This window comes from Thamnophis sirtalis, unplaced genomic scaffold, assembly GCF_051295495.1.
Source record: "Thamnophis sirtalis isolate CommonGarterSnake01/CBP01778 unplaced genomic scaffold, rThaSir2_p1.2 scaffold_4, whole genome shotgun sequence".
Classification (NCBI taxonomy): Eukaryota; Metazoa; Chordata; class Lepidosauria; order Squamata; family Natricidae; genus Thamnophis; species Thamnophis sirtalis.
The window spans coordinates 105,953,357-105,981,280 of NW_028261384.1; the positions used below are offsets into that span (position 1 = coordinate 105,953,357).

General features: G+C 40.5%; 1 protein-coding gene across 1 annotated transcript; it reads left to right on the forward strand.

The window, feature by feature from the left end:
* Window positions 1-27,904, forward strand: CLEC11A (C-type lectin domain containing 11A). Its single transcript, XM_087713690.1, has 4 exons — window positions 1-207; window positions 10,873-11,083; window positions 25,088-25,279; window positions 26,785-27,904. The coding sequence occupies exons 1-4, from the start codon at window positions 94-96 to the stop codon at window positions 27,183-27,185; spliced, it is 918 nt and encodes a 305-aa protein (XP_087569816.1). The 5' UTR covers window positions 1-93; the 3' UTR covers window positions 27,186-27,904.
* Window positions 27,905-27,924: the final 20 nt, after the last annotated feature.

Below are 27,924 nucleotides of genomic sequence, written 5' to 3' on the forward strand. Positions count from 1 at the left end.
GAAGACTCATTCTTTCCTCATATCTGTGCAAGTTCAAGAGAATTGGTGTCCTCTTCCACCATTTGGACAGAACTGTGCAAAGAAGGAGACATCATGGAGCTTTGGGCTCTGATGCAGCTCCTCCTCCTGGGGACACTCTTGGGGGCAGCTCATGGACAAGCAGATGAACTCAACTCAGAGGAAGAACGAAAAGCTCTGATGCTCAAGGTGAGAAAAACATTGTTTTTTCCCCTGGGATCAACAGCCTCAGCGGGGCTGTTGATCTAATAACTAGGCAGCTTCTTGGGCCAATACCAATCAAAGATGCTTCTTTGCTTGCTAGAAACAGTGAATCTTGAACTGATTCTTAAGTAGCTTAAATAGGTGTCACAGAAATAGAAAAGGAATGATTTAGAAGTCATTGAACCACCCCAGGAGATTCTGCCCTGAAATTAGAGTGGCAAGAAAAGAAGAACCGAACAATCCTAAAATAAACTTGGATGGCTCTGGCATAAAGATCTTCTTCATCTTTGCTTGGCAATGGTCTTACAAAATTCACGCGGCCACTTTATGTAACAGAATTTCCCTCCTAGCAAGTTACACTTTACTACAAAATCTGGCAACAGGAACAGGCATCCTGGCTCTCTAGCTCCTGCAGTTACAACACTTTCTCCGACTCTTTTCCTTATCAGGAAAAAAATTGAATTTGCAACTGTCTTGTTTCCTTTCTCACATTTGTGGAATGGTTGCTAGTGAATTCCCTCTTTCAGACTTAAGTTCTGGCTAAGCAATTTGACAAGCACCTCCTTAAACCTGAAACCAGTCCTGGTGACATGCTATTCTTTGGCAAGGAAAAGCTAAAAAAGAAGACTATTTACAATATTGGAAATCACACTGATGTAGCAGGGAGCCAAGGAAACAAGAGAATAGCCTGGAGCAGATTCTCCTAAAACGGGGTCCTCGCACCATTTCTAGCCTTTCTTTGAGTAATAATCTCTGTACATTTAGAGGGTAGCAGGTTGAGAATATTGGCAGACAAGGAGCGTAGGTGCTTGGGCTGCGAACAGAGGAATCTAGCCAACCTTCCCTCCCTCCTTCCTTTCCTCCCTCTCATACAAAGAATCTGATTTTGAAAGGAAATTATAACTAGAGCCCATGAAAAGAGAGGGCACCTGCTTTTCAATGTCATATATTTCTAAAGCATTTCCCCTAAAAATGCATAGCAATGTAACCTTTTTGTAGCTGCTTATCCACATATTACAGCTCTCCTGTAATTAAGCACCTTATCTCAAGCCAGAGGTGCCATCATTTTTGGCAAATGTGAATAAGATCATGAGTAGATATTGGCCTTAAATTTTGGTCACTCTAAACCAGAAATGATGGTACTTAGATTTAGACAGCTCAGTTAACCATAGGTAAATCACAGGAAAATGTCAGGTTTATCAAGAACAATGCAAAGAATTAAAATGGTGGCTGGTGCCTGGAAAAATGTGGCATTATTGCTGCCTTTGTCAAAACCGGATATGCTGGCCAAGGATATTAGCCAAATTATCAAAGCTCTTTGAAATCTGATTGGGTGTGAGGGGCTCCATGTGAACTACTTTTGGGGTCCCATCAACCAAAACCAGAAGCAAAACTATGATTTTGATTCTTCCATGTGTGTTAACAGAACATTTATTCAGATTTCATATAAAAATCTTTTATTTCATATAAAAATACAGATTAAAAATTCATCCTTTGTTAGCATGCAACAAATACAGATTAAAAGTTCATTCTCTGTTAGCATGCAACAAATACAGATTAAAAATTCACCCTTTTTTGAGAATTTTTAATCTGTATTTGTTGCATGCTAACAATGTGCTCAACTGCAAAGCTGCAGCCCAAAGATTTTTATATGAAATCTAAATAAACAAAAGCTAAATTTAAAACCAGTGTTCATTATGATGGCGCCTAACATTTATGTAGTCAGTGGATACAATTCTATTCTTTTTGCTATCTATAGTAGATAGACTCACAAACACAACTTCATTTATCTCTTCCCTAGATCACAACAGTAACTTCATTGTTATTTCTACACTGCATATAAGCACATACAAGTAAAAATATTGCCACTAGTACCACTGACTATATTTTTGGTGAGGGTGGATGTATAGTAACTACGGCAACAAGGAAGAGGAAGAAGAAACTTTGCGGGATCAGCAGTGGATTGGGATTGAAGAGACTATGCAATTTTGTAACAATAGTAGTGTAGGTTCTCCTCTGAAATATGCAATATGGTTAGGCTTTTTCCCCCCTTGTTATCCATTGTAACTCTGTAAGAATGATTTTTATCATTCGTAACAGACCAAAAGGATTTGCTTGTTTTCTAGTAGGTATGTGTGCATTTGTGGCAATGTGGTGCCAATATGTGTGTCAGGTAATATATCTACACATTGCATCAGAAAATCACGCAATACTTTTCATTACAATTCTTTTATCTTAGTTCTTCTTTGTTAGTATTTTTCTATTACAATTCTTTCTATCCGAGTGCTTTATGTGTATGTGTGTGCAGGTGCGTGGGGGTGCATGGGTGCACCTTCCGTCCATATTGAGTTGTGTCAACTCTGCTAACTTAAAGAGTGCATAACAAATCTAGGGCCTATTATTTCCAAGGAACTGAAATTTGCACAATATCAATGCCACTTTTATTTGCAAAACTCTGGACATTGCAGCATGCTCACAGTCATGAAACTGTAATTTCCAACACTCCCCATCGGCTTCTCACAAGCAAAGTCAATGGGGAAGCCAGGCAGAAGTCAGAAGTTGCTCCTACTTTAGCATTATGCCATGACAATTTTGGAATCACTGTTAATTTTCATATCCAACTAATAGCAATATAGATCATATAAATTTAACACTCATTCTGGCTGCATCAGACTGCATGATCTTTTGCTCAATGTATGATCAACAAGTCACAGGTTATCTAGTACAGATAAGTGCATGTATGCAGGGAAGTATGAATATATAAATATATGTGGGTGTGTGAGTATACAATTTTTTTCTCTCTCTCTCCTTCCACCCCGCCCCCCCCCAGTGGTGGGTATCAAATAATTTTAGAATCTCTTCTATGGCCTGCTTTGTGGGAGTTGCTTGCCAGCCATGTGACCGGGTGGGAGGGGCTTGCCAGCCATATGACTTGGTGGGAGTGGCTTGGCAGTCATGTGACTGGGTGGGCTTGGCCAACTTGTAAAATGTGGTGAAACTCACAAAAACGCTCTTGCTTAGCAACCAAAATGTTGGCTCAGAAACTCTAGCATTGAAGCACGCAAGTCTTAAAGCTGTCAAGTTACAAGACCCTTGCACTTCTAACCCTTTAGAAAAAAACCCCCAGGGGTGTTCAAACTTGATAGCTTTAAGACTTATGGACTTCAGCTCCCAGAATTCCTCCTCCAGTAATGTTGGCTAAGGAACTCTGTCATTGAAGTGTGCAGGTCTTAAAGCTGTCAAGTTACAAGACTCTTGCACCCCTAACCCTTTAGAAAAAAAATCCCAGGGATGTTCAAACTTGATAGCTTTAAGATTTTAAGGTTTGGATAGGAGTCTTAGAGGCGGACGGGGCGATTGGTGAGCCAGCCAATCAGTGAGCGGCGGGCAGGGCAAGCGTGGTGCGTACGGGCGGATGGAGGGAGCTGGAACTGGTTCTAAAAAGCATGGTAGATTTGTGGAACCTCTTCTATAGAAGAGGTTAGAACTGGCAGAAACCCCCCATTTCCCCCCAATGAGAGGAACCAGTTTGCTTGCTGACTAGGCTGCAATGTCTAAAGCAAGGGCATTTTAATCTCTTTTCTTTTTAGAAAGGTGTTTTAACATGAACAAGCATCTGAATAGATGCTACCATGTTCTTTCCATTCACTGGCTCAAAATGAGAATAAATTCTGAATCATTGAATCCTTTAAATAATCTTAATTTTTCTTTTGCATTTATTTTCTAGATGCTATGCTGATAGTTTTATTACAGAACAAATACAATTATTTAAATACCTAGCATTTTTAACTTTTAAAACTTGCAATATATGTTCCTATTAAGTTTCTAAATCATAGTAATAGCAATAGCAATAGCAGTTAGACTTATATATCGCTTCATAGGGCTTTCAGCCCTCTCTAAGCGGTTTACAGAGTCAGCATATCGCCCCCACAGTCTGGGTCCTCATTTCACCCACCTCGGAAGGATGGAAGGCTGAGTCAACCTTGAGCCGGTGAGATTAGAACCGCTGAACTGCAGATAACAGTCAGCTGAAGTGACCTGCAGTACTGCACCCTAACCACTGCACCACCTCGGCTCTTCAATAGTACTCCATGTTCCCACAACCAAGAACATAAAATGTAAAAGGACCATAGTCATTAGCATTGCGCATCAGCTTTCGGTTTTTGGTCCCTGCCTAGCAAAGCAAAAACTGGACAGTACTTGATACATTGGAAGATGTGGTTTCTAGCTACATTTTAAATTCATAAATAATACACGTCTATGTTGCTATATGAATCAATAGCAGAAATGCATAGAAAAAATAAATAATATAATGCAATGTTTCCTAAAATTAGCAATTTTAAGAAACACTGGACTTCAGCTTCCAGAATTCGCAGCCAGCATGGGAATTAAAGTTTACGCATCTTGGGGAGAGGATGCTGATGTTGCGACGACACAACGTGCGATCTTGGAGCTCCAAGATTGCAGTCAATACTTTTGCCGCTGGACGGTCCTTTTGGACTTAAACCGTCCCGAAAAGATGGTGATAGGGAAGAATACGTCCTGCTGATCTCAGGGACACCGCAAAGTCCCTGATTGATCCAGGAGAATCTCTTTTTGTCAGCGACAGAAGCACAGCCATTGTAGCTGCTGAAGTTGGGACAGTTCCAGAATGGGAGGGAAACGGAAAGAGAAAGTGAGTCCATCTGGCGAGGAAATCCTTTTGTTATAAAAGAGTCTACCCAAAAAAATGAAAGCTAAATTAAATTTGAAAACAGAAGAGAATAAGCAGTGAAATTAAGCTACATTAGACAGTTTGTTATCCTTTTTTTTCACTTTTACGGATGGAACTTCTGCAAATGTTTGCTATTCCTTAAATTGAATGGATTAGTTTTTCTTCTACTTTTTATATTCTTTCTTTTACCTATGGATCAAAATCTTTTACTTTATTTTTATAATGCTGGATTGGATGGTCCCTTTTCTTTTTGCTTTTGTTTTCTTTAAGCCTGGAACATACATACATATGTTTGATAAGAGGAAATTTGATATAAATTGCAAATGGTAACTACAAAAGGAGGTTTAGAAACTCTATTATTAAATATAACCAATTTTTATTTAGAACATGTTATAAAGATATAATATTACTGGATGATATTGGGAAGAGCTAATGCAGTGCCATTATGTGGTTTTGCTTTAAATTTGGAATATTTTAGATAAAAGGACATAAAAAAAATTACAGTCAAATGAAGGTTGAGGTATGATGACAGTAATATATAAAAATATATTTGATGTAAAATATATGATTTGACATGAATTGTAGGTGACGACAGTGGAAGGGATGCACGGAAGCTTTTGTAAACAATCGACACACTTTCTGCAATTTGTAATGGAAGATGGTTTTGTGGGGTTTTTTTGTGTTTTGTCTGTTTGTGTTTATTCAAAAATAAAAATTTTAAATATAAAAAAAGTTTACACATCTTAAAGTTGTCAAGTTTGAGAAACACTGATAGTGGATGGAGGTGATAATACTGATCAGGGACGTGCAGTCAGGGGAGGCAGGTGAGACAGCCTCCCCGCTGTCATCATGAAAAGAAAAAAAAATGTAAAAGGAAAAAGGCAAGAGCTGAGGTCAGACTGAGTTAGTTGCTGCCAGAGTCACCATGGATGACTCTGCTTAGTGCTTAACTGTTTAAAAAAGCCTCTAAAAAAGTGCCCTCTATAGGAGGAGGGGAGAGAACAACATGCCTCATCTAGTCTGGCGTTTTATGATCACTCGAGCAGAGTTAAGCAAGGGTTAAATGCCTAAAAATTCCTGACGTAGATGAGGCACGTTGTTCTCTTGCCTCCTCCTGTAGAGGGTGCTTTTTAGAGGCCTTTTAAAACAGTTAATCACTAAGCAGAGTCATCCATGGTGACTCTGGCAGCAGCTAGCTCAGCCTGACCTCAGCTCTTGGCTTTTTTCTTTTACATTTTTTTTTCTTTTCATGTGGCAGGCAAGAGCAGAGTTGAAATCCTCTCTGAAACAGCTGGAAAAGGTACGTGTGGGTCGAAAGGAGGGGGAGGAATTCAAACTTCATCCTCCTGGTGCAACTTTGTGTGTGTGTGTGTGTGTGTGTGTGTTTGAGAGAGGGGGAAGGGAGCATATTGAGACAGTTCTTTAGTTTATGCACTATGTAACACTCTAATATTATGCCTTTGGGTCTTCTGAAATTTTAATTATCCAATCATAAGCAAAAACAATGTTTTCAGTAGAATGAATTTCCACTTCTACTTATACCTGCCAGCCAAAATACTGCTAGTGGTATTGCTAACATGGGCTGAGGAGGAAAACCTAAATTTTCTGAATCCTGGTGCAACTTTGTGTGTGTGTGTGTGTGTCTGTGTGTATGTTTGAGAGAGGGGGGAGGGAGGGAGAGAGGGAGGAAGGGGGTAAGGGAGAAGAAAAAGAAAAAGAAAGAAGGAAACTTATTTAGCAAAGGAGAAAAACAAATGCTGTCACTTTAAATGGTTGTGGAATTCTGGGAGTTGAAGTCCACAAGTCTAAAAAAATTGCTGCCTCACCAGCCATAAACCTCACCACACATCACTGATACTGATAGTGGACTTTATGTTATATGCAAGACTAAGTAAATAATATTTTTCTGTCTAGAAAACAAATATTTCTGCAAAAGTTACTATCCCTTTCCAGGCTGAAGGAGGCAGGTAGAAGTTTTTTTTTTCTAGTGAAAATTGGCAGTAGATTCCTGAGAGTAGTAGGAAGGGCTGAAGGAGCAGATTCTACCTGATACTCAAGTTCTGAAAGTACTAGAGTTAAACGTGGCAGGAAAAATATAAGCAAAAGCACCAGGCATTATTATCTTCATTATCATGATTATTCCTGTTTCTAGTTTGTCTCTTTGCTTGATTCATTTCTGGCACTTGTACGTGGTCTGGTATAATTTGGTTCAGCTATCTAATTTCCCAACTGTCTATTTTGTCACATTTACTAAAATAAAATGCTTTTATTAATTGTTATGCTAGCATTGGGTTTATAGTAGCACCACATACTCCAAAACTACTTATAAATAACAACCACAAAATGAGGGGCATTTCTTGTTCTGCCTTACCCAAATTTCAGGTAAAAGGGAAGGAGGGCTACATCCACACTCAAGAACAGATAGTACAAATTTAACAACCTAACCCACATAGAACTTCAGGAAGCAGTTACATCCAGAACTCAGTTGGGAGGTTGATGATCAGGGTCAAACAGAGGCAGCAACTCAAAAAAACTCACAATGGCAGTTTCTGAGTGTCCAATCAAAGCCAAGCCTTTGAAACAGGCCTGTACAATGGGCCAAGCTTCAATCAGAGTTATTTTGTCATGCTGACATTTATTGATAAAATAAGTCAAAATTGCAGATGCCCCTTATAAAGCATGCAAAAAAAAAAGAAAAAAAAAGAATAGGTCACGTTAGCTTTTTTGTCCCCCCCCCCAGCCCCCGGTAAAAAAAGTGCATACATGCACATGTCAAACAATTGATTAAAAATGTGTACCTAATTCATAGCCAAATCTGGTCTTAGGTTCTGCCTAGGTTTATTTTCCAAATAAGCAACCAAGTTGGAAGATCATTTAAAAGCAGTTTATTAGGGTGCCCTGATAAAGTGGGATCTCCCTATAAAAAGGGAGAACCAAGACCCTTCTCACATTCCTTTTATATAGTTAACACATCAAAGAAAATGAAAGAGGAAAGTTAATTGGACAGGATAAATGTAGCCTCTCCTTTGCACAGTAAGTCAGCTACAAAGGTGGTTTGAAAATTCACAAACAGATTAAACAAAATGCATTAAACTTTTTCTTATCAGGAAATAATATCCATCCACTCTTCTGTAGTTTATCTTCTCAGTTTGGGAATGTTAAACTCAATCAATCAATCAATCAATCAATCCATATAGCGATAGGATAGAAAGTTTTTCTACATTCTAATCTATAGTGGTTTGATAAATCTCATAAAAGAGAGAAATAAGTTAAAATACAATGTAACTATGTTAGTTAACAAGTTACAAAATCCATGTCATGTGCCCCTCATAATCCCACATACCATAATTTGAATTGGTATTGCCTATAGCAACTGACTCCCTGGAGAAGAACCTAATGCTGGGAAAGATCGAGGGCAAAAGAAGAAGGGGATGAGAGAGAATGAGGTGGCTGGATGGAGTCACCGAAGCAATAGGTGTGAGCTTAAATGGACTTCAGAGGATGGTAGAGGACAGGAAGGCCTGGAAGAACTTTGTCCATGGAGTCGTGATGGGTCGGACACGACTTCACAATGGAAGACCATTCTTTTCAGTTGCTGTGTTGTTATTCTAACAATAACAAACAGCAGCTAAAAAGAATGGTCCTTCCAACTTTGTAAAAGACCACAAAAAGAAGTGTTTTTTTGAATCTCACAAAATCAGTCTGTAAATGTAGTTCCGCAAGGGGTGGATTGGAAAGAGTAAGATGGGAAAAGGCCCTGAAGCAGTGGAAAGAATACAAAGAAGAAAAGCAGAAGCTTCATTTTCCCTCTGATCTTCAAGATCAGTGATGGCAATCGTATGAAATGCATGCCAAAAGTGGCATACCACAATGTTATGGGTTACATGCCAGCATTCACCAACACCTCACAAGAACTATTTTCCTTGTTTGAGTTACCAAAGAAACTGAAAGAAGCAAATACAAAGAATATGTGAACCTGCACCCCCCCCTCAAAACCTTAAAATGGATTCCATATCAGCACATGATCTATCGATTTCAGAACTATGATTGAAAGGGAGAGCAACTTGCAAAATGTGATAGGAACATGGCATCTGCACAGTTCAGCCATCTTCCCACTGCTTCATGAGACAGCTGTTTACACAGCAAAAGCTCATTTTCAAGACACAAGGGTAGAGGATATCAGCAACTTCAAGCTCCAAAATGAGTGCACAATCAATGATGAAGTGAAACCATATTTTGTGTTTGATGAACAAGAAGTGTGTTGAATTATAAATAAATATCTAAAGAATTGTTTTTCTTTTTTGGGGGGGAGGTGTATCTGTTTGTGTTTATTCCAGCAGAAAAGAGGTAAAATTCAGCAGGTTATGGAGAACCAATAGTGAAATTGTGAGTAGTTCAGAGAACCGGCAAATACCACCTCTGGCTGGCCCCAGAGTGGGGAGGGAATGGAGATTTTACAATATCCTTCCCCTGCCACACCCATCAAGCCACGCCCACAGAACCGGTAGTAAAAAAAACAATTTCATCTCTGCAGCAGAGTCATGTTAAGCATTTTTCAAATTCTTGATGCACCAGGCCAAAAAATTTCTCAACCTTGGAACTTTAAGATGTGTGGGCTTCATCTCTCAAAATTCCTCAAACAGCATGTGCTGAAATCTACACATCTTAAAGTTGTCCAGGTTGAGAAAAACTGTCCTGGATATTGTCCTAACTGGAAAAGGTAAGTGGTTTTAGGCAGGCTGTTATCTAGGAGAGGAGATGGAAGCTAACTGAGGATGCCAAGCCCATCTCAGACTTCAATATATAAGCATATGGCCTGACAGCAGTTAATAAGTCTAGTTTCCCCTGGGTGTAGGTACGTCCTATTTTTTCTTAATATCAATGGGTCTTTCATTGTGCAGAAATATGATTTAGTTAGTTATGAAAAAAAAATAACCTAAAGCAAAGAGGTTTTTTTTAATTTAAAAAGACCAAGTTATGCAAAGCAAACAGTACAACCAGAGCTATGGTAACAGAAGAATCGTAATTGCAAAATAGCAACGAATACTGAATGTGAATTCACATATGCACCCTGGTGCCAGCCTGCCTTTTTTTTTAAAATAGAACTTTAGGGCTAAAAAACTGAATCAATCAATAGAAGAATGGCTGTATGTTTATCAACTGCAAATATTATAAATAAAAATTTTGTATTAAGCTATGGAAGTACGTGTTTCATGTTAGAGCTTGTAAATCCTAGCGATATGAAGGCTCCCTCCCCAAACTGGAGGAGATTTCTCCTTCTTTCTTTTCCTTTCCCTTCCTCCCCTTTCCTTTCTTTCCTTTCCTTCCTTTCCTTCTCTTCTCTTCCTTTTCCTTCTTTCCTTTCTTTCTTTCCTCTCCATTCCTTTCCTCTCCCCTCCCCTCCCCTCCCTCTTTCCCTCCCACTAAGCCTGAACAGTGACCCAAGAGAAATAAAAATTATTGTTTTTAAAAAAGGAAGAAGAAACTCTGGATTTTTTCCTGGAGTTTTTTTTCCTTCTGTTCTGTTCCGCCCACCTCCCATGACTGTATTTGGGAGAGAGAGCAAAAAGGCTGGGGGGAGGAGGGAGAGGAGAGGGAAGGAAGGAGTGTGTGTGTTTATGTGTGTGTGTGTTTGGAATAAAACAGAATATACAAGTTGAGAGACAGACATCTTTACCTTGTGCCCAGTGGTGGGATTCAAATAATTTAAGAACCGGTTCTCTGCCCTAATGATTTATTCCAACAACCAATTCACCAAACTGCTCAGAAAGTTAACAACCGGTTCTCCCAAAGTGGTGCAAATTGCCTGAAGCCCAACACTGCTTGTGCCCCTCTCAGCAACCATCTTTACCTTGTGCCCTTCCTGGATTTCTGAGAGGGGAATGCCATGTGAAAATTACTTCTGTAACATTTTTTTGTGGATCTTTTTTCTGAAGCATTTGCAAGAAGTCTTGGAGTTGTCCGAAATGACTGACCAAGAGGATGCCCATGAGGTGGAATTGACTGAAGTGAAGGAACCAGATGGCAAGAAGCTGGATGAAGAGACCAAGAAGGAAGAACTTGAAGAAGAGGTTCTACACCCCACCCAGCCATGGGTGGCATCTACAGCAGCCCCATCCGAGGAAGAGGATAGCTTCACTTATGTGTGTGAGTAATGCTCAGAAGCGAGGCCACCTCTTTTGTCTAAGACATCCTTTCTTTCAGAGGAATCTTTAGTGCAGCACTCACCAACTTGTCTGTGGACCACTGGTGGTCTGCAAGAAAATTTTGGTGGTCCACAGAAAAATTGTTTGTATTTTTTATATTGCACTAAATCAGGTGTCCTCAAACTGCAGCCCCTGGGCTGGATATGTGCAATGAACATTTGTGTTGCTGCAGAGAGTCTCCCCCTTCAGGGTCTTTTTGTGCGGGTTGGAGGGGGGCAAAAATCCCGATTTGGGGTGTGCTTCAGCCTCCTGGTGCAAGGCTTTTGGCAAAGGCTGGAGGGAAGCACCACTGGTGGCGAAGAGCTGGAGGGCCTCGTTCTAGTGGGACTGCATCATGGTCTGGAACTGGCTAACCATCTCAGCCCGCTGAGCTGTCCAGGGCACTGGCACCTGGACTTGCACTCCTGCAGGTCTTCCCTCTGCTTGAAAAGTCTATGCTCATAGTCCTCAGTGAGGCGCTTCTGCTGAGCCTCCTTCTTGGTCAATTCCAATCTGAACTGAGCCAGCTATTTTGCCAACTCTTTCTCATGGTGGCTGCTTAGCTCCAGAAACTGCTTCCTGTTGGGGCCCCAAGGAGCCCATATGGGCAGGCTAGGAATGACGAGCAGAGGCTGCCAAGGTGCCCCTTGGTGCGAGTGACAGAGAGTTGGCCATGTCCACTCAGTCACATGACCAGCTTGCCACGCCCACCCAGCCGGTCATTAGGCACATCATATTAGCGGGATTTAAAATTATGAATTTAGTGCTCCCTGAGGCCCGAAAGGTTGGTGACCCCTGCTTTAATGTACTTTGTCCCAGAGGATGGAACAGGTGTCTCTCCTGCTTTTAAAAGACGATGGCTTATGTTAATAGAATATCGTAAGTCCTGTACACTGTGGCACTGAAATGGAACTTCCATATTTAAGAGCAGAACGATTCCCTTTATTTTACACATGATGCAGAGAGGGCTGTTGCCAGGCAACCAAAATAGTGCCCATTCACAAATCAGAGAGAATTATTAGTACATTTGGGGTATTCTGAGACTTGAAGAATTACAGGAAACTTTGAGGTGGAAAATTCTCCAAAAACACAGGTCTCGAGGTGGTTTGGTAGAACCATGCTCAGGCTTATAGAAACTTGACTATCAAGGAAAGAAATGGAAAATGAGGAGGGAAATGAAGATAATGGGAATAATGAGGCCTATCTGCTGTACCATCGTAGTGCAGAGTCACAAATAATCATTCACTATAGCTTGTGAGCTTTATGTTAAGACTGTCCTAGACTTATGACCACAATTAGATCCAGAATTTCTGTTGCTAAGCGAGATAGCAGTTAAGTAAGTCAAACCCATTTTATGACCTTTTTTTACAAGGTTATTAAGTGAATCACTGCCGTTATTAAGTTTGCCACATAGTTAGTAAGCAAAATCTGGCTTCCCCTCTTGAGTTTGCTTATCAAAAGCCAGTTGGAAAGGTCTGAAATGGTGAACGCATGAGTCCAGGAAGCTGCAAACATAATAAATACATGCTCGTTTTCAAACACACATATTTTTGTCATGTAATGGCATGACCAGGGGATGCTACAAGGAATGTAAATGTGAGGACAGTCATATGACACTTTTTCACAGCCATTGTAATTACCAATGATTGTAAATTGAGGACTAACTGTGTAATCCAGCAAAGTTTCACCTTCAGAATCAACATGGAACATTGAGAAAAGTGAGGATCACCATGAGCCAATCAGCGTTCTTGCTAATCAGCCAATCAGAGAATACAAAAATTGTGATGCAAACAGTGCTGTGCTTCCTGAGTTAATACAGCTGCTGGTGCAATAATTTAACCTTAGTCCTGCAACACAGAGAAACCAAGGGATTGGGGAGGGGTCTTCTATATTCTTTTTAAAAGAAAAGAACACTTTAATTGTTGGTATAAGAGGAAAGCTGCCTGAGTATCAAGAAGTCATTCTTCTTGTCTATAAATTATCGCTGGAAACTGTGACTATTGCAGGTTGCATATTTTGCAACCAAATGCCTTTCTCGGTGGTTATAGTCATGGCTATGGAATTTACTATAAAGCCTATAATATATAATTTTTTGGATGGTGGGCTGCAGAATGTTTCATTGGATCCCAGAGATGGGAAATAGGATGAGTCAATAGTTTAATAACCATTGCTTATATACCTGACCATGTTGTGTAGGGCTTGTAAAACTGGCTCGAAGATTGAAGACTGAATTTGTTAATACTGTAAAAGTTCCTGTTTGATATTTATTGGAGCAAAATGAAAAAGTATGGCTGAGAGACTGCAGATGGCTCACTAGCAGGGGAGTCTGCAGCAGGAAGGCAAAAAAGTCAAGACAGCAGCTGTAACCATATGATTAAAGTCCTGCCCCTTCTTTAACTTCACCTTTGACCTTTTTGTCCCTTCCTCTTATGAATACTCCTGCGCCATCACCATCCCTTCTCTGGCACCCAAAAACTCTTTCAGAACAGGTAAGTCTGCATCTTATTTGTTGCAGCTTCTTGTGTCTGGGGCAAATTTATTCTTCAAATGTTGTGATTGTTAAGATACCCATCTCACCTTTTAAAAGTTTTGAAATCCTTTCCCAGAAGAGGACCTGGCCACATCTACTCTTGGAGTTTGGTCCTTGGAGTGCCATGCAAAGACTGGCACATCCCTTGGGGCAGAGGTGGGTTCCTACCAGTTCGCACCTATTTGGTAGTACTGGTTCGTCAAATCTGCCGAACCGGTTAGAAGAGGTTCCACCAGTGGACCCGGAAAGCAGGCCACACCCACAGAAGAGATTCCAAAATTTTTTGAAACCCACCACTGGTCCTTGGATATGATTATTCTACACTATCATGCTCATATTTATAAAACTCAGTGCCTCTGTGAAAGGTAAGGATGACTACTGCGTTTGTGGTGCAATCAGAACATTCCGTGTGTTGAAGTTGTTTTAACACAAACCAAAGACGCCTTTAAAAAAACAAGTTTACATCATATTCTTATGCATGCCAGTGCTGTGTGTGAGGTAATTTAAGGTGGTTCTGACAAGTGTCGTCGGCATCTTCATATCTGGTCACATGGGCGGCAAGCCACTCCCACAAAGGAGGCCACACCCACAGACTAGGTTCGAACAATTTTTGAAACCCACCACTGCCTTGGGGTAACAAGATGTTGTAGGCTTCTGTATTGGAGAGGCTCAAGATTGGAAATGGCAGATGACGCTACACTTGCTGTAAATCAGAAGATGGCTCGCTCCCAAGCCCTGCAGAGCTCCAGCATTGCCAATCCTAAAAAGATTATTTTGAGGTTTGAAATGCACCCTAGCTGGATTACAAGAAAATCTACCTGGCTGCCCAAGAGACGTGGAAACATACCAGAGCTGCCAGGTTGGTGCAAGGGCAGACTCTAATGGGTCTTCAGAACAATCCCATTCCTAATTGGTACAAACATTGACTGTAATGGCTCCTCTCATCCTTGTCAAGACTACAGATTGCAGAAGTATAACAGTTGTCCTCCTGCCTGAAACATGTGGATAGCACCATGTTGGGAAATGCAGTTCTACAATTGCGTAACTTCAACATGAGCGTCTTCTTTTTATTAAATAGGGGATTGTACAGCATTATTTATTTAAGCATCCTCTGCAGAATCACTGGATTTATTCCAAAGAGAGCCGGCTTTGCATCACAGCTGAACCATGAACTGATGTGAGAACTGCTACTGTGCCTTCCCTTAGCAGCTATTATGAGTAACTAAACACATCCACTTTTTCAAGCATCTCCTTTCATTTGTCTTATGTCTCCAAATGATGAATTGATATTTTTCAAAGCCATCACTTTCTGGTTTATTCCTTATCCTCAGGCATATGTGCCAATGACATTTTGCTCAAATCAGGGATTGCGTAGATCCAGAATTCTTGGTTTTGCCTTGGAAGCTATAGTAGACTTACTGTCATTCCTCCTACCACTTTATTAAAAAAAAAAAAACCTGAGCTTTGAGCTGTTTACTGCCAAATGAGCCTGCACCTCTCTGAGGTTCAAAATCACAACAGTAGTCAAGGGTTTTGGTATCTCTCTAGGAATAAGATTTGCTTGTTTCAAAGAAGCAGCTAAAATGCTTGTGAGGATTAATGAGAAAGGCAGGAGTGTGATAGTATTAGATTGTCTTTTTTCCTCACCATTTGAACAGAGTGTGCACTGAACCCCTTTTGTTTCAGATATACTGCCATGCTGGTGTTTCTTTTTTTAGAAATGCAATTGCAACTTGGTTGGCAGCGTGTAGAAGAAGTACAACACAGCATCTTCTGTATTTTTAATGCAATCAAGCAGCACACATCAATATATAGTATGGCAATGGCAGTAACTCATGAGAGACACTTGAAGGTTGAGTGTACTTCATTCTTGTTAGGACACACATGCTAGGAGGCAGGAGAAACAGAAGACCATATTGCTGTTTCAGATTCCTCTAAAAAAATTCGAGTAACTGGATGTCTATCTATCTGTCCCGGTCTGCTGGGTTGTTACCAACCAGTGGACCACAGGACAACATTGTAGTTTCAGGATATTATTGCCATATCATTTTACTTTCTTTTAAACACACTGGAAAATAATGTTGCAGTTACACACAAGCATTTGTTTCAAAATAAAATGTTTGGCTTACATGCCACAAATCACACCTGCAAAGAAAGTATGTGCTTATGTTGCCATTTCAGAATTTTTACTGAACCTCAATAAATTGGGTGAAAATCAACAGAGGGTACTAGACAGGGTTAGAAATTGGATTGATAAAATACAATCTTATCAAGATAAGGACTCCCCACTTTCATATGGTTAAGAAAACCAGATCTATCCATGGCATTAAATATAAGTTGAGGGAGATTTGACTTTATTTTAAGGGCAATTATGCACAGCTGTGTGGCTACATTGCTACACAAAGGAAGTACTTGCAAGTACTACATTGATACACAAAACAAGTACCAAGGGGGAAATGTTTTCTTAAAACAGTATTCAGTACTTAAAACAGTATTGTATCATGAATTATTTTTGTCATTTGGACGGAACAGTTGCCATGAAGCATGTCTATATAAAGGATCATGAAAACAGGGATGTTTACCCTGGACAAGAGACGATTAAGAGTTAAAATTAAGAGGCAACCTGATAGCAGTCTTCAACTGTCCTAATAATTGTTCTGTGGAAGATGAAAGAGATGTACTATATCCACAGCAGCATTTCTCAAGTTTAGCAACTTTAAACTGTTTGGGCTTCAACTTCCAGAATTACCCCAGCCAACAGTGAAATAGCACTGGGGTATTCTGAGAATTGAGTTTTAAGCAACATGGCTTAAAGCTGCAAAGCTTGAGATACTGCTCTAGAAGGTAGGACAAAAATGAATGGTAGAAATGGTAAATTTAAAACAGCAACTTTCAATTAAGCTCCAGAAAACCTTTCTTAATAATAAGTGCTGTTTGAAACAATTCATTGGCAGGTAAGGAGTCTCCATGGCTTAGCTAAGGAAAGAGGTTGAGCTGAAATGAGCTGAACTGAGTTAAATTGGTTGAGGCAGAGCAACCATCTTTTTCTAACACTGCAGATGCAAGGTCATGGTCTTGAACAAAGATTGGACTGGATAAGTGGTGGAATTCATTTTTTTTTTTACTATCAGTTCTGTGAGTGTGGCTAGGTGAGGGGGGGGGATGTCATTCAAGCCTATGCCCACTCAGTCACATAACCACCACTACTCCTGCCACCAAACCACACTCACAGAACCTAGTAGGGAAAAAATGAATTTCTACCTATCTACCTGTTTTCTGCCCAGGCCTGGCCTAATTTGTCAAAGGCCTCCTGCATACTGCCCCACTCTCCTTTCACCAGTCTCATTTCCACTCCTTCAGAGGCCCCGGACTTAGCCCCACTTCCTCCCCCACAACAGCCTCTTTCTTTGGGCTTACCTTTCTCCCGTGGCGGCTGTCCAGACTCCGGAAGGCAAGCTCTCTTTTTTGATGCGACTGCGAGAAGCCCCCCAGCTGCAGCTGACTGGAGGCTGCTGAAAACTACCAGAGGTCTTAAACACACTGAAAAAGTCACTGGTGTCACTGCCTTGTTCTTCGCGCTGGCCGTGCATCCTATTGCCTGCTGCTTCACTTTGCTTGGACTTGCCTGGGCAAATCCCTCCAGCACACCTGCTCTGGGGCAAGGCTGTAGTGGGGGAATGGCGCATTTCCCAAACCTGGCCAAAGTGGGTGGCGGCTCTGGGGCCTCGGGGAATGGCATGTCCCTGGGGCCCCAGCCCGACCCAAGGCAAAGGGCGAGTGGGCGGCATGCTACCTTTGATGAGCAGAGTGGGAGAGGTGTGGAGGTGACTGGCGAGGCGATTAATTGGATCACGTAGTGAAGGCAACATATATAGGGCTGGGATGGGTGGGGCGAGTGTCCAGGCGGCGGGCAGGCAGGCAGGTGGGGTGAGAAGTGAACAGTGACTGGGCAGGGTGACCTAGTTGCGACCTGGCAGGGGGTAGGGCCAGCCAGAGGCTTCTGGTTCAGCGGACCAGGTCAAATTTCCCCAACCATTTAGCCCGAACCAGTGTGAATTGGCTGAATATGACCTCTGCACTGGATATCCTCAGAGACTCCTTTTGAATCCTAACATCTGTGAAATAATCCCAGAGTGACAGAATAAAAATGCAAGTTCCTGTGCTTGTAAATGAGTGTGCAGAAGAGATATGTGTGTCTGCTCACTTCAGCAAAAGGAGGAATGAAGCTCTCTTGCTCTGTGGATGAACAGCTCACACATTTGCCATCCACTCTCTGATCCATAGCAGTTCTAGATGTCTTTAACATCTGCCTGCTGTGTGAATTCAGCCTGCAACATAAAATGATATACTTTATCTAAATCACTGGTGAGATTCAATTTTTTTTTACTACCAGTTCTGTGGCATGGCTTGGTGCATGTGGCAGAGGAAGGATACTGTATAACCTCCATTCCCTCCCCACTCCAGGGGAAGGTTACTGCAAAATCCCCATTGCCTCCCGATAAGCTTGGACTTGGGAGGCAGATAATAAATAGGGGCTGGGCCAGCCAGAGGTGGAATTTACTGGTTCTCCAAACTACTCAAAATTTTCACCTCCGGTTCTCCAGAAGTGGTTAGAACTTGCTGAATAAATGCCTAAAATCACAGGCATTTCCTACGTTTCTGTTTTGTAATTCAGATGTTTTATTGTGTTTGAATGCTACTTGCACCCCAAGGAATTCTACAAGGCCCACAACCCTAGACTGGCCTGTGGCTACTAATACACCCTGATCTCAGACATCATAGGCTACAAGTGCAAATGATTTGACAAGATACATGTTCAAAAGACAGAACTCTCCACATTAGGAGAACATATTGGAAGGCAAAACCCAGAAGGCTGTTTCTGTCAGCATAGAATGTCACTGGAGAAGATAGGAAGGGAGCAGGTGCTTAACTTTTTCCCCAAGCCAAGCTTCCATCTTCTCCCCAAACCCCTTTTCCCATCATTGGTTCCAAACTCTTGAAACATATGTTTACAGTATAGCCTCCATAAGGTTTATAAAAGCCATGAGAAAAAGCTATAGATAAAAGCATTTGATGCCAAAAGGAGGAATGATTTTTACTCATCTAACTCCCATTTTCCAGCTGAAACTTTCACCAGAAGAAATAAACATTGAGGTCTGTCCTTCCTTCCTGGAATGTAACGAATGTTTCCTTGCTCTTCATAAACAAGCTTGATTTTAATATTCAGATCGGTTGCAGCTTTCCTTATCCCAGAAACGAGACATTTGCTGTTTTTGTATTAAGTGTGAGTTTAACTGCTGGGTAAGGGCAACAAGTAGAGCTGCACCACATAATGGACCATCAAGCACAGCAGAGGTAGACAATTCTCATGGTTTTTGAGTGGAATTGATTTTTCTTTAAAAAAAAAATGCTGCTAAGCCCATTTTAAGGTTATATAACCAGTTTTGTGGGTTTGCTGCCTCAGAATTGTAAGAAAATTGAAGTCATGTGATACAGCTGGATATGGTATCTGCAGGCTGAAAGTACCAGTTCAAGAGCTGCATGGCTATAGTTTCTTAAATTGTATTTTAGGAACTGCCTGCTCTTAAGAATGAGTTATGTGTCGCTTTGTCTCAGTAGATGAAAGGTATCAGAGGCGTGAGTGTTGAGCAAAGGAACTTCTTTCTTTCTCTTTGTGCTCATAGCTGTTCACCAGGGACAAAGAGAGAGAAAGGTTTTTTTTAAAATCATTTGTGTTTAAAGTTGTCATCAGGAGCTACTTTCTTCATATCTATCTGTGTGTGTGTGTGTGTGTGGAAAGCAACACAGAGATGAATTGAGGTATAAAGAGGACTTAAGGGGGTTAAGCTCTTCTTTTTCAAGAAGCTCTTTCAGCTCATGCTATACCTTTCCTCTGTACAATGCACACAAACACACAAAACATGAGCTATCAAATCTGAGCCACCCAAAATTCCACTAAATGGAAACAAGGAAGTTCATTTTCTATACCTCATTTCTGCCACCTTGAGATTGATGGGCAGGTTTGGTAACCCTAACAACGTGCCCCACATGTGCACTTCCAGAAGAAAAAACAACATTCAGATTTAATTCAGCCTCTAGTTTTTAAAAGAAGGAGCATGCAGTATATATGAAAAGGGTGTGGATACAGCTACTTAAGTTTTTTTTTTAAAAAAATTATTTTCTTTTTTTTAAAAAGAAAGGGGAGATTATTACTTGTTGGAGATTCATTTTTTTACTGGCTTCTATAAATTTCTTATCCAAGGAACATTTTTCAGCATAATATGTACATAAGGGGAAAACACACACACACACACACACACAATGTGCTTAGCTGTATATGAAGCAAAATTTAACTCTGAATGCTTTACTTAATGGCTGAAATGAAAATTATTATAGGAATATAATGATCAAAGAAAAGGCATTGTCTCCTGTTTTATTTCTGCCCAGACTCCCTTCCAGGGCCTGAGGCTGCCTTCTTATAAAACAATATATCTGAGTTTTTATTCAGCTTTCATTCATAGTGGGTAGAAACCCCATAAACACATCTTTGTGTTCAACTGTCAATTGTATTTTTAAAAATACAAACAATTGATTGTGAACCCAGTACATAATTAGGACATTGGAGTCTTGCAAGCATTTCACCAATATTAGCTCAATAATTCTAACCACATTTTACGGCAGACTAGTATTATTGCTGTATTTCATTTAGATCTCAAGATAATGTGTATGATTCCTATTGTCCTGGCTCCCATTATCCGGTCCATATTATTCTTACAGAAATCCATTGAAATAGCTTTAGGCAGCAAGAGAGTGAATATCCCAAATTGTTGTATTGGCTTTTGTGGATGAGGGGGGATTTGGACCTCACTTCAGAGGAGAGAAATACCGAGTGCAGAACCCTGAGAAGTATTCTAGTAAAACTGTAACTGTGACTTAACATTAACAAAACTTATGACTAACTTCATATTTCACCACCAGACAGAGTTTATTTGGTTTACTGAAGAAACCACAACTGGCTGACATGAACTTACTAAGCATAAACTAAGCAAACCAAATTATGACTTAGTATAAGAATGAGACCATGGAAATATTTGAATGCGATCATTTCTTTTCAGAAATGTTCTGCAAACCATTATTTTCATTTAAAATCAAATGGATAAATGGAGTAAGATTTTAATTTTACTTAATTGATGACATTTAGGTTTTAGCTTGCTCTTATTTAGTTTATCAACTTAATGCTGTCTAATCATTACCAGTGGATCCTGGACCAAGTGTGACCCTTATCCCCAAATGTGCGTATTGTATATTTCTATATAAATATATGTGAATAAGTGCAGGAATAGTTCATCTGATTAGTTAATGAAACTAATCTGCTAATTTGCTATTATATTGCTGAAACTTTTCACAGTGAAAGATGAGACATAATACAATAATAGTCGAACCCTAATCTAAATATACAGGGTGCAGCAGAAGTCAAGGCATGGCCCAATCAAAATATGTTTTATGATTTAAAAAAATAGGGTAAAGATTATCATCCTTTGAAATGTTCAAAGGCTGTGCATCAAATATTTAAGGAAGGTTTTTTTTAAAAAAATGCAACCAATTTGAACATTTAATGTATAGTAGTTTATAGAATAAATACTCAGACAAACAAGCTAACAGTAAACAACAACCTAATCAAGGAACCACCAAGATCACTTCCACAAATATTGACAGGACAAGCCAGTAGTATATACAATGAGAGTAAACTCACTCCATACTAGCACTGATGATGTTACCTAGTTTACCTGCAAGAAAACAAAGAAGCTCAGAGAACACTTAGGACCCCACAATTAATAGAATAAACTGTTCATGGGGCACGACTTGGGGTATGTACCGTAAGTAGTGGTTGACTTAAAACCACAATTGGGACCAGAATTTTCAGTGCTAAGCAAGGCAGTTAAGTGAATCATGCCCAATTTTGAAAACACTTTTTTTTTTTTTGCCATGGTTGATAAAGTAATTCCTGCAGTTATTAGGTGAATCTGGCTCATCCCAATGACTTTGTTGTTGGAAGTTGGTTGGGAAGGTCAAGGGCAAAATCACACGATCTTGGGAAGCGGCAATCTTTGCAAATACAAACCAGTTGCCAAGTACTTGAATTTTGATCACATCACCCTAGGGATGCAGTGATGGTCATAAACGTGAGGACCAGTGAGTGGGTTGTTTTTTTTACTGCTGTTGTAACTTTGAACGGTCCTTAAACAAATGGTCTAAGTCTGCGACTCTCTGTCTTCCTGAGGTGGCACAGTGGTTAGGGTGCAGTACTGCAGGCCACTTCAGCTGACTGCTAGTTCAGCAGTTCAGCGGTTCAAATCTCACCGGCTCAGGGTTGACTCAGCCTTCCATTCTTCCGAGGTGGGTAAAATGAGGACCCGGATTGTTGTTGGGGGCAATATGCTGACTCTGTAAACTGCTTAGAGAGGGCTGAAAGCCCTATGAAGTGGTATATAAGTCTAACTGCTATTGCTACTCTCTCAACTGTCTCATATTATTTTTTTAACCAATGGCTCATTTATTATGTTTATGCACCACTGGAAAATGCACACAGACATTGTTCCTTATAGCAGCCTAATCATGGAATTGGGTTGCCCTGCATTTTGCACTAGTGCTCAAGTTACTGGGAGAAAAAGGTGATTCTTAATGAAATTGGCAAGCAAGCCCACTTCCCAGCTATATTTTACCCCTCTTAAGTCTTGTTTAAAATGTATAGTCGCAAAAGGTAAGGAGGTAGTGTAATCTGAGAGCTGCCCATAGCAAGAGAGTTCATCTGCATGCGGTGGGCTCCTGCAAAAGCAACTGGTAAATTGAGCTAGTTAGGGTGCCACATCTGTCCTAATCCTAATTTGATTTCAAGCCAATTACCATAGTTAGTGAAGCATTTTAACGAAATTGTCTGAGAATTGAACCATTCACGTTTTAGATTTACATATGTTGAGGAGATGGAAAAATTCAAGGATAACACTCTGTGGCTCTTTATTCCTTCCTTAAGTTAAAGGTTAATCATTTTCTGACACTAAAGGCCTCCTGCATCTAATTTATAAAAACATAAAATGCATTGATCCTGGAGAGGAATAATTTAATCCTCTCCTCCCCTTTCTATATGGAAGGATCTGATTTGTATGAAAATCCTTTTTTTTTTACTGACTTTATTCAACTACCCCTTTCTTTTTATATTTCTATTAACTATTCAATACATTCAAGATAAAATCCCCATGGCATCTAGAACTCATCACATATCCTGGATGTCCTATAGCTGCCTTCTCTTTCCCACCTATTGCACAATGAGGTACATATAGATACAGGGATCAGATAGTATCCTCTGTTAGCCAATGCATCTTCCCGGCTTGCCTGCTCAACTGGAATTGGGTTGTCTGTAATGACAATTTGACCATAACATGATCTATAGCTCAGTTAAGGGATATTTCACTAGTTATGTGAGAAATGGACCTCACCTTCGTAGCAGTAGACCAATTTCTGTTAAAGGAATTTGACTCAAATTAGTACCCAGTTTTCACATATAATTTATGTATCAGAATATGCCATAATTTTTGAACTAAGAGTCACACTTTGTCATTAGATTGCACAAATGTACTACAGAAGCTTCTGGGTAGGTGCCCACCCACATTGGACCACAAATACATCATGGGACAAGTGAAGTGGCATTTTTTTTTAATAGTAAGGAGTTGGTCCAGCTACATGGCACCCCCTAGCTGACTCTCTAAAACGTTAAACCAAGATACAATTAGTGTTTGGATGAGAGATCACCAGAAATAGATAAGAAGTCAAAAGATACGGGTGGTCCTTGCTTAATGATAATTTGTTTATGACCATTCAAAGTTAAAATGAACACAAAATGGGTGTTTTATAATCTGTAAAGGACTCCAGTCAACATAACTGGTTGTGCTGCCCCTCCATGGTCATATGATCATGTCTGGCAGATCAGCTTTATGACTGGTTGGCAGCATTCCATGGTTACATGACTCCAATTTGCAATAGGTTTTGCCAGTTTCTGATTTTCAAATGGAGTCACTCAATGACCATGGCATTCAATTAACATCCATGGAGTTCACTTAAAATGGTAGTATTCTCTAATAACACTAGAGTTATAAAAGGCCAGAGAATCACTTCTGATCAATGGATACCTCAACTTCTGACTTCAATGACTTACCACTATCATTCTAGGCTGAAACACAGTTGTAAGTCAAGGCCTATCTGTATCCTTGAAAAAGGCAACTGCTTTGGCATCACTGCCAAAAGAACTAGATGGGTGTATGTGTGGTATCTGTAACTTAATAATCTTATCATGTGATGATTTTACAATGGAGGCGGAAATTGTTACATGAAGGCAGGCTAAAATGTAAATGCACATGCCAGAAATTATTCAAGAGTTGCTAAAGTACTCCCTGTAACTAGCTGTCCTTATGCCACTTTCTCTTGTTGTTATGTCTTCCCCCTCCGTTTCTGCTGTATTAGACAACCTGTGACCCCTTGACTCACTGCTTCAGAGATCCTTTCTTACCAGATTCCTCAATGCCTTCAACAATCGCAGCTTGTAATGTACTAGAAAAATTCTTTAAAAATTCAGAGAGACCTTTGAAGATGTACCTGCTTTGAAAGTAGCTGATGTTGAACTGTGCAGCATAGTCAAGCATCAGTTGACTACGGGAAATATTTCATATTTTTTCCTATGTTTTTATGATAATGTTGTCATGTTTTATAACATTTGCCAAATTTCAATTTTATACGAGTCCTGCAACTTATATTTTAGATGCATTCTGTAAGTTAGTCCATTTGAACTACTTTGGTTCAAAAGGTTTTGACCTATGATGCACCATTTCACCCAGTTAAAGGTTACAGGAACAAGAGTTTTAGTAGTATATGTTGCATTGCAATTGGGTTTCCCTGTTTTCTGATTACGTATATGATTTTTGCAGAAATTTCAATCATGGTGTCCAAGGCTTCACTACAGACCACTTAGCCTTATTAGTGCTGGTGATTGTGGACATTTTGTCTACTCTTTGTCCAATGTTACCTGGAGAAATAGATTATCAGCAGGATAGCAAAATTAGTTGGTTGGTTTCAGAGTGATTTCCCCCTCCCGTTAATAAATAACTATTTGGTTTTTAAAGAACTGGAAAGATGGATATGGCCTAGGACTTAATCCAGTGCATAAACGTTTCTCATCTGATCCTAACATTCTTTAAAAAGATCCAATCCCTCTTCCCACTTTCCATTTCTCCTTAGTGTCCCTTTCCCTTATTTCTGTATTCTGATTCACTCCTGATGTATTCTCTTCCCAAGGTAAGATGACTCTAATATCTCTTGGTTTTCAAATCCTTAAAAATGGTAATTGCTTTCTTCTCTTTTTCATTCTTCCTCCTGATGCACAAGCAGTATCACGACTGAACAGTCTCGAGGCAGCGGTCCACCGTCTCAACGTGCAATTCTATCACATGGATGTGCGAGTGTCACAGTTCTCCCAAGGTCTGGCTGAATTGAAAGGGGGCCTGGCTGAGGCTAGTGAGTCACTTGTCTCTCTGAATGAAGTTGCCATACGCAATCAGAAAGAACTTGGACGCATTGATGGTGAGGATGAAAAAGGAGAGTGGAATCATTCCCCGCCCCCCAATCTATAGCAATGTTTCTGAATTTCCGTTCCCAGATTTCCAGCCGGTATCTTGGTTGGGGAATTCTGGGAGTTAGCAATAGCAATAGCAGTAGACTTATATACCGCTTCATAGGCCTTCAGGCCTCTCTAAGCGGTTTACAGAGAGTCAGCATATTGCCCCCAACAATCTGGGTCCTCATTTTACCCACCTCGGAAGGATGGAAGGCTGAGTCAACCCTGAGCCGGTGAGATTTGAACCGCTGAACTGCTGATCTAGCAGTCAGCTGAAGTAGCCTGCAGTGCTGCATTTAACCACTGCGCCACCTTGGTCCACTCATTGCTGAGACTGAGAAATGCTGTTCTATAGGATTTGCGTTACAATCCCAACATCTAAAAGCCCAGAATGGAGGAAAATTGCACTAGCAGTTTGCATGAAATTAATCCCAGCAACAACGAAGATGGTCAAGCTGAGCTTAGATCTCCAGGAGCATAAGTGTCTTTGATCTTCAATCTCCAAGGAATGGAGGACATTGTCCAGAATCTTTGGAAATTTGGAGATCACCCTGAGTTCCTGTTTCAGTTGCCAAATCCCTCCAAAAGGGAAAGCTCGCCACTTTATTTTACATAAAGCAGACATCCTACTTGAAAGAATCAGTTATAAATACTGCTTGCTGGGCTTGCTGATCTCCGCTATCTGCTGAGACAAAAAGATCAAAGGAAAGGTTATTCAAAGGGTTGTCTGAAATGGCGCATGAGTTGAGAGAACTAAAAGGAAGAATCCGGTTTTCAAGGTCATTCCTCTGCTGTTATGTCCACGGATGCAGTTGTGAAATATTGGACTAGAATTGATTGTGGAAAAACAGGTTTAGATTCAGCCACATAAAGTCACTGGATGACTTGGGTCTGATCATCCGTTTTGCCCAACCTATTTCACAGGCTTGCTGCTGTGTGGATAAAAGGAAAGCCTTATAAAACCTAGTAAATAAATTAATCATTGCTTATGCATTTCCCACAAACTTTTATAAAATTCATAGGGCAGGGATCTGGCCCTTTGCATTCTATATATCTCTAGGCGTTCTTAGCTAGTATAACACCACTAAGAGCCGTAGTGGTACAGTGGTTAGAATGTAGTATTGCAGGCTAACTCTGAGGTGGGTGAAATGAGGACCCAGACTGTGGGGGCAAGTTGCTGACTCAATTTGCTAAAAAATCTGTAAACCGCTTAGAGAGGGCTGAAAGCCCTATGAAGCGGTATTTAAGTCTAATAAACAAACAAACAAACAAACAAACAAACAAACTCTGCCCACTATCAGGAGTTTGATCCTGACTGGGTCGACTCAGCCTTTCATCCTTCTGATGTCTGTAATGAGGACCCAGATTGTTAGGGCCAATGTGCGGATTCTATAAGCCAAAGCACTATGAAAAATGTATAAGTCTAAGTGCTATTGCTATTACTACTAATCACTATCTTTGCCCAACCCAGGTTGCTTGCGTGGCCGGCGCACTCAAACTAAATGCTTCCTGATCTTCAAGCACTTTGAGGCCTACGATGCAGCCCAAAAACTTTGTGAAGCCAGAGGAGGGCATTTAGCCATGCCAGTGGATGATACCGAGTTGACTGTCCTGCGCCGCTATCTCTATGATGCTTTTCAGCCTTACAATTGGCCATCCTGGGTGGGCATCAATGACCGGCGTTCTGAAGGGCTGTGGCTTTTTGAGAATGGTCAACGTGTCTCTGTCTTTGACTGGTACCGAGACCATCTGGTGACTCAACCCAATGGTGGCATCCGTGAGAATTGTGTCTCCCTCAGCTCAGATGATGGGAAATGGTGGGACAATGACTGTGAAAGGCGCATGTATTACATCTGTGAATATCGCCTCTAGTGTTGTATCCCTTTTCAATGCTCAGTCCTTGGTTGGTTGCATTGGTGCCCTTTCACTACTAGTCTATGGGTCCAGTGACAGCTAAAAGTTCTGGATATTCCATGTCTCCTCAATTTTATACATGGATCTATTTGTTCCCCTTCTTCACCTGCCATACCCTCCCAGCTAATACTCTTCAAATGTAAGGAATGGCAGCTTCCTGGTATTTTTGTCAAGATGAATTTTTCTGTACTGGGCAGGTTTTAGTCCCAAACAGACAGTATTTCATTTAGAAAGCAGCTGTATCCTACAGTCCGCAGAGAAAAAGGGATTTTTAAAAATTCTTTTATTAAAGTACGTAACATGTTCAGTGTCTAAAAGGGTTAACCCATGTTTTGCTTTGGAAGCCTTGAAAAAAACTAAAAAGGACACTAGAGCCCATCCTTCTTTGGTGACATTCCTGAATCACTGGCACGCCCCCTGCAGGCCACAAAAGACAATTTTTAAAAAAAATACCAGGCTCCTGGTGGTGGTGGTAGGGAATCACTTATTTAGCCCTAAGCAAACAGAAAAGATACATAAAGTGCCTCTTGCTTCTTTTTAGTGCGTAGTAAATCTGCAGTAACAGTTGAGTATTCATTACATGCCAAAGCCAGGGAAAAAAGCCTAGAATCTAAATCTGTATTGAAAATCCTCTGTCTACAATACCCTGTTCACTGACAACATGGAGATAACAGAATCCATTCCTCATTGGATCTCT

Bases quoted from the DNA above. Each gene is read 5' to 3' on its own strand.
- CLEC11A (XM_087713690.1), top strand. From the start codon at position 94: ATGGAGCTTTGGGCTCTGATGCAGCTCCTCCTCCTGGGGACACTCTTG. The intron at 11,084-25,087 runs GTGAGTAATGCT...ATGCACAAGCAG, and splicing joins GGATAGCTTCACTTATGTGT to TATCACGACTGAACAGTCTC. The intron at 25,280-26,784 runs GTGAGGATGAAA...TGCCCAACCCAG, and splicing joins AGAACTTGGACGCATTGATG to GTTGCTTGCGTGGCCGGCGC.